This window comes from Neoarius graeffei, chromosome 9 (genome assembly GCF_027579695.1).
Source record: "Neoarius graeffei isolate fNeoGra1 chromosome 9, fNeoGra1.pri, whole genome shotgun sequence".
In the NCBI taxonomy this organism is placed as follows: domain Eukaryota; kingdom Metazoa; phylum Chordata; class Actinopteri; order Siluriformes; family Ariidae; genus Neoarius; species Neoarius graeffei.
In genome coordinates this window covers 58,489,167-58,505,517 of record NC_083577.1, presented here as the reverse complement: position 1 = coordinate 58,505,517, position 16,351 = coordinate 58,489,167, and the positions used below count along the sequence as shown (strand labels likewise).

The 16,351-nt window shown below is 41.7% G+C and overlaps 1 protein-coding gene across 2 annotated transcripts in view; it reads right to left on the bottom strand.

Moving 5' to 3' along the window:
* itgb5 (integrin, beta 5) overlaps window positions 1-16,351 on the bottom strand; it is a 104,590-nt gene that overhangs the window by 27,358 nt on the left and 60,881 nt on the right. Inside the window, exon 10 of one of the 2 annotated variants that reach the window (XM_060929951.1) lies at window positions 1,683-1,746. The exons of the other annotated variant lie outside the window; for it this stretch is intronic. Coding sequence (XP_060785934.1) covers window positions 1,683-1,746 — 64 coding nt within the window. The remainder of the gene's footprint in view (window positions 1-1,682; window positions 1,747-16,351) is intronic. 2 annotated transcript variants of the gene reach the window in all.

Here is a 16,351-nt window from a genome sequence, read left to right as displayed (position 1 = left end):
GTTCCAAGTTCCTGGCAGTTTCAAAAGCTTATGAAAAACCTACATCATGTCACAGAGCGTTAATCTCGCGATAAAAAAAATTATCGCCGTTAAAATTGAGTCAAGTTAACGCGTTAACAACGCGACATTTTTGACAGCACTAATATATATATATATATATATATATATATATATATATATATATATATATATATATATATATATATATATGTGTGCAGATGAAAGAAATGGAACTCAGTATAACATTTACAGTAATACAGCTTGCAGGTTTTAGCATGCATGTTAATTACAACAGCTCAATCCCAGTTTGCTAGAGTTTACCCTGAAATTTAGGTCTTTTTATCTAAAGAAAGTGCACGATATTTAAATACTGCCTGTGCATGATATCCTCCAAGCAATCTCTCCCAGAACTCTGCCCCCTGACTATTACAAGTCACTGTGTAGTTGTGCACCATGTACTGCAATAAATAAATAAATAAATAAAAAATATAAAGCAAATATCAATACAGCAAAGCCACAGACAAATTAACTAGCCCAGTTTTAGCACATGCATGGTCAAAACATCACCAGCCTCACACATAGTGGAATAAAGCACAAACACCACCATTTAGCTATGGAAATGACAGTAGCTTCAGTCTGAGGCTAATTTGAGGGTGTAAAATACGGAGTGCCAATTACTGAAGGGTTGTGTTTAAAGGGCCACACCTGAGGACATAAACCACCACTTACCAGGTGTAACAATGCAAACAAAGAGTGAAAAATGGAGAAAAATGTTTAGAAAATTTCCAGCAGCCCTTTTAATTAAATCATTTAATAATAATAATAATAATAATAATAATAATAATAATAATAAAAAGTCGGACTAAACAGCATAACTCAAAATTAGAAAAATTACTACTACAAAGTTGCATACAGTTTAAATGGCTAAAATGCTTTATACTATGGTGTGTGTGTGTGTGTGGGGGGGGGGGGGGGGGGGGGAGTGTTTGCATTTTGGAAAACATTGCTCATTTTGTGTATTTGAGCCAAAGTAATTTTAAAATGCTATGAAGTTATTTGTGGCAGTACATACCGAGTAAAAAGAAAATGAGCCATTATTTGAAACAAGCCCACTGGTGAATGCTACAAGTGTCAGGATATCCCCACTCTGGAAAAGTACACACACCGTGCCCACTCTGAGGACAAGTTTTTCCTTAAAATAAACCCAAACTTTCCTCGGAAGGTTATTTCTGAAATCTGGAAGCGTCACAATCTTTCCAGATACTTCCTGTATGACATCCGAGTAGGCATACTTGTTCCAGTTTCACATACATAGCTACTTTGTGCTAGAGAACTATGCTCATATCATATATATATATATATATATATATATATATATATATATATATATATATATATAAAAATATATATATATAAATATATATATTATATTATATTATATATTATAATATATAATATATATATTATATATATTATATATATATAAAAATCACCAGTCACAACTCATCAGTTAGTTAAATTAAATTAATTAAAAGAAAAGTTAGTATAGATAACAGATTTAATACTATCCAAATCTTTTAAACAGTCCAATCTGCTTTCATATAAACCATAAGGAGTGCAGTGTTTGTTAATGACTGGAGTGAACTTCTAGTGATTAACTGTTTGACCTTGTGACCGCTTACATTCTTCCTGTGGGAGTGACGCTCTGGTCCCCAACAGCAAGCAGATAAACTGCAGTCTGTATATCTGTCAGGGGGGGAAAAGACAATGACAAATGTTTTTTAAAATAAAACAGGGGAAGCATTGGTGTCTCAATGGTTAAGGCTCTGGGTTACTGATCAGAAGGTCAGGGGTTCGAGCTCCAGCAGTGCAGAGCTGCCACTGTTGGGCCCTTTAGTAAGACCTTTAACCCTCTCTGCTAAAGAGACGCTGTATCATGGCTGACCTTGTGCTCTGCTAAGAATCTGGGAAATGCAAAGGAAAAAAAAAAAAAATAAATCTACAGTATTGTAATTTATACGCAACAAATAAATCACACATCACACATCACATTATCTCTAGCCGCTTTATCCTTCTACAGGGTCGCAGGCAAGCTGGAGCCCATCCCAGCTGACTACGGGCGAAAGGCGGGGTACACCCTGGACAAGTCGCCAGGTCATCACAGGGCTGACACATAGACACAGACAACCATTCACACTCACATTCACACCTACGGTCAATTTAGAGTCACCAGTTAACCTAACCTGCATGTCTTTGGACTGTGGGGGAAACCGGAGCACCCGGAGGAAACCCACGCGGACACGGGGAGAACATGCAAACTCCACACAGAAAGGCCCTCGCCGGCCCCGGGGCTCGAACCCAGGACCTTCTTGCTGTGAGGCGACAGTGCTAACCACTACACCACCGTGCCGCCGCAACAAATAAATGCCTCTTCTAAATCGGGGAAGCACAGGTGTCTGTTATTGAAGTGAAATATACTGTGCGCGCATACGCGCGCACACGCTTGTTTCGTTTTATTTGTTTCAACTTTTGGTCTGGTCTCCTGTTGAATTCTCAGTCCGTACTCCTATATAAGAGCAGGTAAACAAAATTATGTGCACCATGTTGTACCAAAAAGCAACTAAACTAACTAGATTTCAGAAGAGAGGTGAAAAAAACTTATTAAAATCTCAAACAAAAGCAAATAAAACACACCTTTGTACTTACAACATTTACCAATTACAAAGTTCAAATAATACCTTAGGCCCACTTTACACAGGGACGGTCTGAAACAAAAACGCAAAAGTCCGTTTTCGTTCTCACTTTTTTCCGCGTCTACACAACCGTTTAAGGAGGAAATCTGCGTCTATACGGTGACGCATAAATGTGTGGAATTCAATTGGATGTGCATGCCAGGCGGCTAGGTGGTGCTGTGAAAGACCTCCGCTATGTCTGCACGCATGCGCAACGTCTTCCGTCTTGTCTGATCTGCACATCTGCGCCGCGAAAACTTTGACTCCTCTGGCTATGGTAAGTAAGAAAGTAAGTAAAAAAGTAAGAGCATACTATACCCGCCTCTGTTCATTAACGGTATATGTGCAGATTCGGTATAGATGTTTGAAGGACTCCTGGACGTTTATTAAAGCTGCCAGAGCAGCTTGAAGTCCGTTGGATCAATGTAATCAGACATGCTCTTACTTTTTTTTTTACTTACTTTCTTACTTCCTGGGCTGGCATGTACAGTATATGACATATGTATGACGTAAACGCGTACCCGACGTGAGCAGATCCGAGCAGAGTTTCGCGTATTGGGTAGTTTAGACGGATATGCAACGGGGGCTGTTTTTAACTTATCCACTCTGGAAGGCGTTTTCAATTTTTTCCGTTTTTCAGCCTCGGAAACGCCGTCCCCGTGTAGACGAAAGGCACTTCCAATAAAATATTTAGTCGTTTTTACCCGACAGCGTCCTCGTGTAAATGGGCCCTTATACTAGATGTGCAATACCACTATGGATTATGGCCCTTTTCCACTACCCTTTTTCAGCTCACTTCAGCTCGCTTCAGCCCGACACGGCTCGCGTTTCGACTACCAAAAACCAGCACGACTCAGCTCGCTTCAGCCCTGCTTAGCCCCTAAAACTCGCACCATTTTGGAGTGGGGCTGAAGCGAGCCAAACCGTGCCGAGTGAGGCTGGGGGCGTGAGGAGACACTCCCCTGTGCACTGATTGGTGAGGAGGAGTGTCCTCACATGCCCACACACGCCCCGCGAGCACGCTGGGATCTGTAAACACCGTAAACCCGGAAGGAGGAGAAGAATTACGAATTACGAGAATTTCTGAAGCCTTATGCGCCTCGCCTCATCTATACGCTCTTGCCAGTATCTGTTGGCGTTGTCGGTGACAACAAGCCACAGCACCAAGACCAGCAACACTAACGACTCCATGTCCTCCATGTTTATTGTTTACTATTCAGGTCGTGAGACTACCGCTTAAAAGCTCACTGATGTCACTGTTTGCGCTGCTTAACGACATCACCTGACGTCCACCCACTTTCGCTAACTCCACCCAATGTGTCCACCCACTTCCAGCCAGCACGGTTCAGCGCGGTTGTAGTCGAAATGCAACTCCAACAGCCCCGCTCAGCCCGACTCAGCACGGCACGGCTCAGCCCGACTCAGCCGCGTTTGTAGTGGAAAAGCGGCATTAGTCTACTGACCATTACTGCCGCTTTGAGCCCTCGGTCAGACTGGTGCGGAAATATTTAAACTTGGGATATCAGTCATGTTCATTACAGTTGAAATGACTGGCAGTTGATGAGGTTCACACAACTGCCGGCAAGAGCTTAATGCCTAATCACGGGCGTGTTGATATTCAGTATAACCACATGATTGTGAATGTGATATTGTTTTTATACAACAGCCCCATCCATCCGTCCATTATCTGTAGCTGCTTATCCTGTGCAGGGTCGCAGGCAAGCTGGAGCCTATCCCAGCTGACTATAGGCGAGAGGTGGGGTACACCCTGGACAAGTCGCCAGGTCATCACAGGGCCGACACAGAGACAACCAACCATTCACACTCACATTCACACCTACGGTCAATACCAGTTAACCTAACCTGCATGTCTTTGGACTGTGGGGGAAACCAGAGCACCCGGAGGAAACCCATGCAGACACGGGGAGAACATGCAAACTCCACACAGAAAGGTCCTCATCAGCTGCTGGGCTCGAACCCAGGACCTTCTTGCTGTGAGGCGGCAGCGCTAACCACTGCACCACCGTGCCACCCGTTACAACAGCCCTATAAACAAGAAATTATATATAAAAAGTGGCAACTATCTGTGTTTGGGAAATGAGGAACAGGGCGACAGGCTTCACAATGCAGGTGCGTTTTTATTTTTAACCAAGCACATTCCCATGCTTTCAGTGTATGCACACACTCATACACACATGGGGTAAGACAGCTCGCTCTCTGGTTACTGGTGAACTGAAAGACAACGATGCACATTAATAAACAGTCCGTAATTAGACAAAATGTGTAACTCATCACGTTACCTGCTGGTTCAACCGGACTCCTCACCCTTCACAACCGATGCTCAACTACACCCTCGCTGCCACAATATAGTCCGTGATCTTTTGGACACAATATGGCCAAATGTTCGGTTTAGTTTTGCGCCAAAGTGAAAACCAATCCCGAAGAAGCTAAACTCACTTTTTAGCCTGTCGCTAACACTAACGAGGTAGTGCTTTCAAACTAGGAGGTGGAATTTTATGTACACAGATGAGCAGAGTGATATACAGTGAAACGGCCCAGGGTGGTTATGGGAAATAAGCACTTATGGAATGCTGTTTGACCAAATCAAATTAGCAGACCAGAACTAACAGTTGTCTAAAGTCAGTTTTAATCCACTCTTCCACTGACTGGATACAAATCCAGTGAGATTTTGGTGGTTGTTCCACCCCACACGATTTCTAGTGCATTGAGGTCTGGTATTTTCCCAGTTTAATCAAGATTATTATATCCACATTCACTGGATATGAGCAATTACGCAATCTGATTGGCTACTCTATTGCTAGGCCATCAGCTCATATACCATGAGTAGAGAAAAACAAAATGGCAGAGCGTGTTGATGAACCAACCGAGGATGAAATAAAAGCTCTACTCGAAAAAGAAACCCCGAAAAGATGCAAAGAAAGCAACAAAATGGGGAATAAAAGTATTTGATGGTAAGAACGCATTTTTCAAGAATTATCATCGTATTTTTCACAAATTGCTACCATCATTTTGCCAGTTTGTTTACGTGCTAAGGGAAAATTATTTTGTCTGAAGTTTTGTATAAAAGTTTATTTATGTTTCTCAAAATCCAGTGAATGTGGATATAAATAAAATTATTCCGCTCACTCGTATCGTACGTGGCTTATAGCCAACTCGGCACTACGCGCCTCGTCGGCTATCAGCTCACGTAAAACTCGATTTCGTGGAATAACAAATATCCCCTGGTGTCCATGAAGCTCATCAAACAAGCCAGAGATTTGGTCCTATGCATCCTACAGTTATCTTTCTGGAACGTCAGTGTTGTGTTCTGCTCGGACATGAAGCACAAAAGGCAGCTACAGAGTCTGGTGAACAACGGACCACCCGCTTTTATGCCAAGTTACATTCGTGCACATTCTATCGACACAAAACAAGGTCATGCTGTTGGTGAATCTGACAAAAGGGTAGACAAATTGTTTTCATGCTCACAATAATTTCAATATCTTATCACACTTCAGTATGCTGCGTTATCACCATGAGAGTTGGTTGTGTGATTTCTTCATGCTTCAAGATCCATTCATAACAGGCAGTGAATACCTAATCCCTGTACATCTCTTGACTAAATGCTATTAAAATGTTTGGGATGACTGGTTCTTATAGTTGATGTCCTGTTACTTTTGATTTAACCAAAAAAAAAAAAAAGGGAGACTCTCACATGCTCTTCTACAGTACCTTCATAAAGACTGTTGTCGAGCATATTATAATTAAAACAGAACTGTGGAGCATGCGGCATGGTGCCAAACATCTAAAAACAACAACATTCATCACACGTACACTTGCGAAATTCCTCTCTGCATTTAACCCATCTGAAGCAGTGAACACACACATGCACAAGTGAGCAATAAGCACACATGCGCTACAGCTCCCAGGGAGCAGTTGGGGGTTAGGTGCCTTGCTCAAGGGCACCTCAGCCCAAGGCTGCCCCATGTTAACCTAACTACATGTCTTTGGACTGTGGGGGAAACCAGAGCACCTGGAGGAAACCCACGCAGACACGGGGAGAACATGCAAACTCCACACTCACTACGTTTACATGCACATAGAGAGAATCGAATTTCTGCCGTTGCTCGACTGAAATCGAAGTTCAAAATGCCATGTATACACCTTAATTCGGCTGAAATTGAACCGAACTTGATTTCTCGGAATCGAGCTACACGACCTAGATTATGCGATTTCTGCCGAGCTATTTTGCGCATGTATACCCTATCGAGCTAGTTGTCGAGCTACTTCCGGAAGTGACGAGTGACGAGACCACAAGCGGGAAACACAACAGCCTTGGTCGGCATGACAACGAATCATGACAACGGCATGAATCTTTTCTTTTTGTGGCATTGTTTGCACTGTTAAAATTTAGCTCACTTACTGTATCACCAAATGCATCTGTACAGCTGTTGCATAGCTGTGAATTGTGTACATAAACAAGTCATTGTATTTGTGTGTGTGTGTGTGTGTGTGTGTATATTTTATATATATATGTCTAACATCTGAAGAAGAATGTCAATAAAAACAAAACAATTGAACTTTGTGTGTTTATTAAGACAAGTTAAATTGTAAGCAAAAAATGGACTTTAGAAAAATATTATTGTGCAAAATAAGTTGTCTTACAAAACAGTGGTCTGCGCCGGACAGTTTGTAGCCATAGTCTGTTAGAGCAAGCCTAACAGCTTGAACACGGAACTGCTAGTGTTGCCAGATTGGGGGTTTTAAGTGCATTTTAGCAGATTTGAACATGTTTTGGGCTGGAAAACGTCAGCAGTATCTGGCAACACTATAGCTCTTCTTCATGACGACAACCAGAAGTGTACCAACACGATGGGGCGTGTAGCGCCACGTGTGGCTCGGGTGCACAATGCACCTTGCACAATAGCCCGATTTCACTTGTGCATGTAGGATTGGATTTCTCTGGCACCCCTGCTGGGACCCTTTGCTCAATTACCAACAGCAGCTCGATTTGGACGTGCATGTAAACGTAGTCACTGAAAGGCCCTCGCCGGCTGCTGGGCTTGAACCCAGGACCTTCTTGCTGTGAGGTGACAGCGCTAACCACTACACCACCGTATACGTCATAGAATTCAAGAAAAGTGCAGGATGAATACAAGACTAATTTATGGTCTAATAAGACCCAAGTGATGAGATTGATATGTAGAGTTTAGGAAAGACCAGAACATTCTGAAATGGGTCAACCCCACCTTAGACAACGATGTGAGAGGAGTAGTGTTGCCAGTATGTTTTTCCACAGAATGTACACTGCTTGTTGTGCAATATGCTGAGAGGACATGTTTTGTGTATGCGTGTAAGAAACATGCTGGACTTTTTGTCTATGGTTGCAACTTTGGGTAGACACATAGCAAAAGGAAACGCTGTGTAATCAAACTAATATTTTGCTGTCGAACAACTACTTTGATGTTTGACAGCAAAATACAGTAATATTAATTTTTTTTTTCGCGGTCTGGTTTCCATCAAATCCTGCGCTCTGATTGGCTGGCGAGCGGGTCCATATCCTGTGATACGGACACCAGTTATGGACCTCTGGCGACTCGCTCGTTCACAACAAACAACATAGCATTTTTTGTCAACGTTTATCTTTTTTTTTTTTTTTTTAAAGATTTACTTATGAAATGATCAAAAATCTTATAAATTTTTGCCAGTGTTTCTCAGAATATCATTAATTTTACAGCATGGATAGTGATCAGGACAGGCTTCACAGCGAAAGCGAGTTTTACTACCCTGATGAAGATGAAATAAAATAAAACATTTCAGGAGAAAGCTAAAAACCTGTAACTGTTGCTAATGCCAAGCAAAAACATGGCTGAATCCTGAATGACTCAATTTTGTATAAATAGGGGACTACATAGGCGGCAAAATGTAAGGTTTTTTTTTCCTACCATGGAAGTGCACTTGTATACTGAGGAGGAAGCCGTTTGCATTACAGCTGTGAATAAGGATTCAAAATGGCGCCTCAGCTCAGTTTTCCCTTTCGGGCGCTCTCGTTTGCTGTTAGAATTTGGTAAAGAAAAAAAATAAATGTATTATTTACCAGCGCAAGGTCGGTTTGTATGGTGGAATACCGTGACCTCGGCCTTAAATACTGACCTCGGCCCAGAGGGCCTCGCTCAGTACTTTCAAGACCTCGGTCATGGTATTTCATGATACGGACCTCCCAGCTGGTAAATAACACACACGCACACAAATATATATAAATATATATATATATATATATATATATATATATATATTTATTTTAAAGACAGGTTCAATACATATTGTAAATGCAACTGCAGAGGAGTGTTTTTGTGATCTACTTCCCTTGATGCAACAACATTAAAAATCCTGAGGGCTGTAAAGCTAAAAGCATCATTTCTCCACACTGGTTAGCCAGAGAAGCTCTGCAAATTAGTGTAGCCTAAAAATAACTCTGTAGCACAGTGAGAATTTGGGAAAACCAGGAACAACAAACTTCATCTTCGTAGAGATGGACTCAATTGCCTGATCACTCACGAGCACTGCTGAATTCTGAAATCTAATGATTAGTCAGAAGGTGTTTATTAAATGTTTATAACTGACGCGCTGGCTGTAATTCAAAATCACAGAATTCTATCATCGTTATCATTTCTACAGTAACAGCTAACACAGGGGGGCCTGTACTGTGGATGCTCAAACAGGTTTAAAAACCTGCTGCTATTTCATCTCATCATCTCTGGCCGCTTTATCCTGTTCTACAGGGTCGCAGGCAAGCTGGAGCCTATCCCAGCTGACTACGGGCGAAAGGCGGGGTACACCCTGGACAAGTCGCCAGGTCATCACAGGGCTGACACATAGACACAGACAACCATTCACACTCACATTCACACCTACGCTCAATTTAGGCCAAGTTTACATTAGACCGTATCTGTCTCGTTTTCTTCACGGATGCACTGTCCGTTTACATTAAAACGCCGGGAAACGGGAATCCGCCAGGGCCCACGTATTCAATCCAGATCGTGTCTGGTCCGGTCCTGTGTAAACATTGAGAATACGCGGATACGCTGTGCTGAGCTCTAGCTGGCGTCGTCATTGGACAACGTCATTGTGACATCCACCTTCCTGATTCGCTGGCGTTGGTAATGTGACGCGACTGCTGAAAAACGGCGCGGACTTCCGCCTTGTATCACCTTTCATTAAAGAGTATAAAAGTATGAAAATACTGCAAATACTTATGCAAATACTGCCCATTGTGTAGTTATGATTGTCTTTAGGCTTGCCATCCTTCCACTTGCAAGTGGTAAGTGACGCGCATGCCCGACATGCACTGAGATCACACACACAGAGGCTCAGTCCCAAATCACTGCTCGTGCGCTCCACTCGCGTGCTCTGTGAACTGCGCAGGGCCGGAGTGCGCACCCTCCAGAGGGCACTCGCTGTTCAGGGCGGAGTGATTTGGAGCGCAGGATGCCTGCGGAGCCGAGCGTATCCGTGTATTGGCGTTGCTGTGTGCACGCGAATCGTGTATTGGCGTTGCTGTGTGCACACGAATCGTTTTAAAAACGTTAATCTGATGATCCGCTGATACGGTCTAATGTAAACCCCACCTTAGAGTCACCAGTTAACCTTACCTGCATGTCTTTGGACTGTGGGGGAAACCGGAGCACCCGGAGGAAACCCACGCGGACACGGGGAGAACATGCAAACTCCGCACAGAAAGGCCCTCGCCGGCCACGGGGCTCGAACCCAGGACCTTCTTGCTGTGAGGCGACAGCGCCAACCACTACACCACCGTGCTGCCCCCCTGCTGCTATTTAACAAAGGAAAATATGTAACTGCTGATATGAAATTTTCTGTAAGGACACTTATGGAAGGAGTCTTGGGTTCAGATATCAATATGCTGGGCTTTAACTAATTCAAAAATGTTTTAATTGTTGGTAAATTGCTGTGGTGTAAATAAATAAATAAATAAATAGAAATGCATTGTTTTGGTAGAAGAGGAAGCGTTCCTGCCACTCTTGAAATAATTATCAATTTTAATTTCCCCAGTAGCAGGCTAATTCAGATGTTTGAAGCTCCCTAAAGGTCCCCATCCGTTAATCACAGCTGCATTTACACAGCTGGGCTTTTTATTATTTCACTGCAGCAAAAAAGCTTGAAGCTTAAAACAAAATCCAAAGCTCTGAACTAATATTAAAATAATAATAATAATAATAATAATAATAATAATAATAATAATAATAAAATAAAATAAATTAAAAAAAATAAAAATCAGGGATATCTGAAGTACTGCTGTGTCACTTTTTTCTTATTGCTTTAGATTTAATAGATTAAAAACATTTAATTAATAAAAAAAAAAAAAAACCACCCACGTCCATGAACTACATGCGAGAACATGACCGCCAAATAAAATTGCTGGTTTCAAGTCAACTCCAGCATGCTTCCTTTGTTTGCACACAGAGAAGGGATCTTTTTTCAAAGACTAAAATAACCCAAACTTTAAAAAACAGAATAGAATAGATGGGGAAAAAAGAAGGGGGGAAAAAAAAAAAAAAAAACCACACACACTGGCTTTTAATAAGTAATATTAAAAAAAAAAATAGAATCTCCGAGGTTTTCACTCATCTTAATTTTAAGACGTTTTATTCATGCTGGACGTGTGGCAAACTTGTGTGCAAAAACGTTTTCAGTTTGGCTGTGAAAACACACACGCACACGAAAAGTTTAAAGGAAAAATACTATTTCTGTTGTTCTGAATTACAAAATGCTTGTGGCATTCCACTGCAAATCAGCTACAGATGTTTGACAACATATTACAAAGTTACAGAAGACCACATGAAATTTTTTTTTCCCTTTTCCGAATTACTGCGCAGAGACATGCCAACACATGCTTGCGCACCCAACTGTACAACCCAAGAGACACTGCTGTAATACAAAACCTGAGACTGTCATGAAATTTATGTGCCCTTACAACGTGCAAAGCACAGTGAACTGCTGAACTACACAATTCCAGTTAAGTTCAACTAACACAGATGTTAGATATCAGATAAGCCAAAGTTTGGTGCAAGTCCAAGGTAAAAATGCACAAAAATAAAACCCACACTCCAAAACTAAATAAATTGGTTATCTAAAATCTAAACTCCTTGCTTCACATAACCAGATAACCTTGAAGTAGTGACAAAGCAAAGCCGGCATTTGTTTATTTGTCCTGTTTTGTCGCATTACAAGCTGGAATTAAAATGGATTTTATTTTTGACAAAGCAAAGCCAGTATTTTATACAACCCCGATTCCAAAAAAGTTGGGACAAAGTACAAATTGTAAATAAAAATGGAATGCAATGCAATGCAATGATGTGGAAGTTTCAAAATTCCATATTTTATTCAGAATAGAACATAGATGACATATCAAATGTTTAAACTGAGAAAATGTATCATTTAAAGAGAAAAATTAGGTGATTTTAAATTTCATGACAACAACACATCTCAAAAAAGTTGGGACAAGGCCATGTTTCCCACTGTGAGACATCCCCTTTTCTCTTTACAACAGTCTGTAAACGTCTGGGGACTGAGGAGACAAGTTGCTCAAGTTTAGGGATAGGAATGTTAACCCATTCTTGTCTAATGTAGGATTCTAGTTGCTCAACTGTCTTAGGTCTTTTTTGTCGTATCTTCCGTTTCATGATGCGCCAAATGTTTTCTATAGAGGGCTACTGCATGACATCACCGCGCCGCGAGATTTTGTTAGGTGCCATACTGGAAGACCAAGTACATGCACTCACAATATAAAACAAAGTACGAACGAGAGTAAAGTGACACGATGGATGATAATTCGGGTTATGTGAGTACATTACCAGCTGCAGAAAGGGCACGGTATGTGGAGAAACTGGCTGTGATTGATGGGTTTGACCCATATGATAAGACTCAGAAAAAAAAAAAAAAAAAAATTGTGAATCCAAGAACACAGTTTAACGCAAAAGTTCGTTTATATCCCGACCTTGTCAGCTGTCAGATTTATGTTAATGGACCCGGTAAGCTGGTAAATAATTTTTTTTTTTTCTTTACCAAATTCTAACAGAAAACGAGAGCGCCCGAAAGGGAAAACCGAGCCGAGCCGCCTCACGGCTGTAATGCAAATTGCTTTCCTCCTCGGTATACAAGTGCGCTTCCATGGCAGGGAAAAAGAAGCTACATTTTACCGCCTATGTAGTTCCCTATTTAAACAAATAGGAGTCATTCAGGATTCAGCCATGTTTTTGCTCCGTGTTTTTACTCGACCAAAGTTATACAGTATTATGAGCTTTAAATTGCATAAATAAAACCATTTGGTGAAACTTTGAAGAGCAAGCCCCAAACCATCCTAAATTATTATTATTAAATTGTAGAAGTCTGGGAGGCTTGCTCCTCATACAGTTATCAACTTGAGGCCAATTTAGCATGTTTTAAATCTGAATTTCTTGCGTTTGCTTACCTCAAAGTGTCCGCAGATCATGCACAGACTTATCCATTATATCCACAGTTTTTTGCCAAGTCTCACACAGGTTTCTTTCAAGTCTACTGTTGGGCCAATAAATCAAATAAAACAGCTCAGATTTGTTTGTTTAAGTCGTTTGCCACTCCACTTTATTCTCGTGGGTTCGCATACCGCTGCCGTTATTTCCCCCTAATCACGAGTTTGTTGGTCTTCCAAAATGGCGCAGGGTCTGTTTACTTCCGGTTTCGGGTGACGTCAGTGAAAGGGGTCTATGGGTGAAAGATCTGGACTGCAGGCTGGCCAGTTCAGTACCCGGACCCTTCTTCTACGCATAATGCTGTAATTGATGCAGTATGTGGCTTGGCATTGTCATGTTGGAAAATGCAAGGTCTTCCCTGAAAGAGACGTCGTCTGGATGGGAGCATATGTTGCTCTAGAACCTGGATATACCTTTCAGCATTGATGGTGTCTTTCCAGATGTGTAAGCTGCCCATGCCACACGCACTAATGCAACCCCATACCATCAGAGATGCAGGCTTCTGAACTGAGCGCTGATAACAACTTGGGTCGTCCTTCTCCTCTTTAGTCCGAATGGCACGGCGTCCCTGATTTCCATAAAGAACTTCACATTTTGATTCGTCTGACCACAGAATAGTTTTCCACTTTGCCACAGTCCATTTTAAATGAGCCTTGGCCCAGAGAAGACGTCTGCGCTTCTGGATCATGTTTAGATATGGCTTCTTCTTTGAACTATAGAGTTTTAGCTGGCAACGGCGGATGGCACGGTGAATTGTGTTCACAGATAATGTTCTCTGGAAATATTCCTGAGCCCATTTTGTGATTTCCAATACAGAAGCATGCCTGTATGTGATGCAGTGCCATCTAAGGGCCCGAAGATCACGGGCACCCAGTATGGTTTTCCAGCCTTGACCCTTACGCACAGAGATTCTTCCAGATTCTCTGAATCTTTTGATGATATTATGCACTGTAGATGATATGTTCAAACTCTTTGCAATTTTACACTGTCGAACTCCTTTCTGATATTGCTCCACTATTTGTCGGCGCAGAATTAGGGGGATTGGTGATCCTCTTCCCATCTTTACTTCTGAGAGCCGCTGCCACTCCAAGATGCTTTTTTTTATACCCAGTCATGTTAATGACCTATTGCCAATTGACCTAATGAGTTGCAATTTGGTCCTCCAGCTGTTCCTTTTTTGTACCTTTAACTTTTCCAGCCTCTTAGAGATCTTGCAGTCACGTGACCGGAAAGTACACAACCCCCATCTTGTCGGTCAAAAACACCGCTGAATACTGCTGCACTTGTGTACAGAATGGATCAATTTCAACCGACGGACTACATGGCTCATTTTTCTAATGAACAGATAACTAGATATATGTCTAAAATAAACGATCTACAGATTTGTGACCCTTATGGCTTACCGGACGGAGTTTTCACGACCGGATTTTGAACTGCCAGCGGAATACCCGGACGTGTATGATTACCTCATCAACTTTCCCTCGCTGTTCAGTGGTGAAACACTGCATGCTTATAAATCTCTGGATAGTTCTCTCTACAGAAATTCAGGATTTGTCAGCGACTCGGATGTGGCATCTTGTAAACAAGAAAATAATCCTCATTGGATGGGTAAGTCACTTAAGTATCGAGTATAGCACTGACCAGCCAATTATAGAATAGAATAAGGTAATTCCAAATCGTCCGTCTTGTTTACATGGATCTGGCGTTGGAGAGGTAGAGGCTTGGCAGTGGAGGTTTGAGTAGCTGTTTTCTGAGCTTAGTCAACAGGCCGGCTCTGCCTGTAGCCTCGCTTTTGCTTCCGCTCCCGGCGCCGCCTCCTTCGCTTTGCTTCCAATAACAATCCACGGAGACTCCGGAATGTTATTTATTTTTTTTCTCGTCCGGAATGTTGTGCATGCGATGGAAATCGCTACAAACCGTCATTTTCTGCTGGAAACCAATGTCCAGTAAGTCCATACGGTTGTAGTGGATATTGAAGTCCGGTACAGACGAACAACACGCAAAAATACACACAAAAAAACAAACGTGCACAGGTAGGGAGAGCTTGTAGCCGCAGCCGTTGTAGTAGAATTGTATATAGTAGGGTTTTCCAGAAGAAAAGGTAGAAGTAAAAGCAGAAGTAGAACCAGAAGTAGAAGGCGGAATATGGCGTTTGACCGACACGATGGCGTCTGTCACAATCTGGATCGGCTGTGACGTCACATGCAAGTGCTCCATTGCCCCTGTCCCAACTTTTTTGAGATGTTTTGCTGTCATGAAATTTCAAATGAGCCAATATTTGGCATGAAATTTCAAAATGTCTCACTTTCGGACATTTGATATGTTGTCTATGTTCTATTGTGAATACAAGATCAGTTTTTGAGATTTGTAAATTATTGCATTCCGTTTTTATTTACAATTTGTACTCTGTCCCAACTTTTTTGGAATCGGGGTTGCATTTCTTAAAATGCTCCAAATATTCTGGTAAATATCAGCAAATTCTGGAAGCAAATGGGACACAGAAACTGAAGCTGAAAAGAGATTGGCTTCTATAACAGAAGAATGATCCAAAACATACCTCAGAATCCACCACAAACTATTTCAAAAATGCAATCTTTTGGGAGAACTCACAGTCCCCTGACTTGAACATCATTGAAAAGATGTAGGCAGATCTTAAACATGATGGGCAATCAAGAATAAGCCAGAACTAGAAGCATTCAATCTGAATAATGCATTCGGTTTCATCCCTACCTTTGAGTTCACGTCAGTACAGCCTCATTAATGCAATCAGCTCCAGCAGTGAATGGCTCTCTTCATGGCCCACACTACTGCTACCGATTTGAGGAGAAGTACCATTCTTTTACAAAAGGGGCCAACAAAAAGCGTCAATCCACTGGCTAATCATCAGCAAGGACCCAATACACTACAACTAAAACATTAACGTAAAATGGAACTTTTGGTCAGGACCAGGTCATGTCTTTCCAAGCTTTTATTATTAAAAAAAAAGGGAGGGGGAGGGTGTTTGATACTGAATCAATCTGCAGTACTCATCATGGGCTGACAATCTCATTTGTCTGTCTATAGTTTAACACCACCACCACCACAATGGTA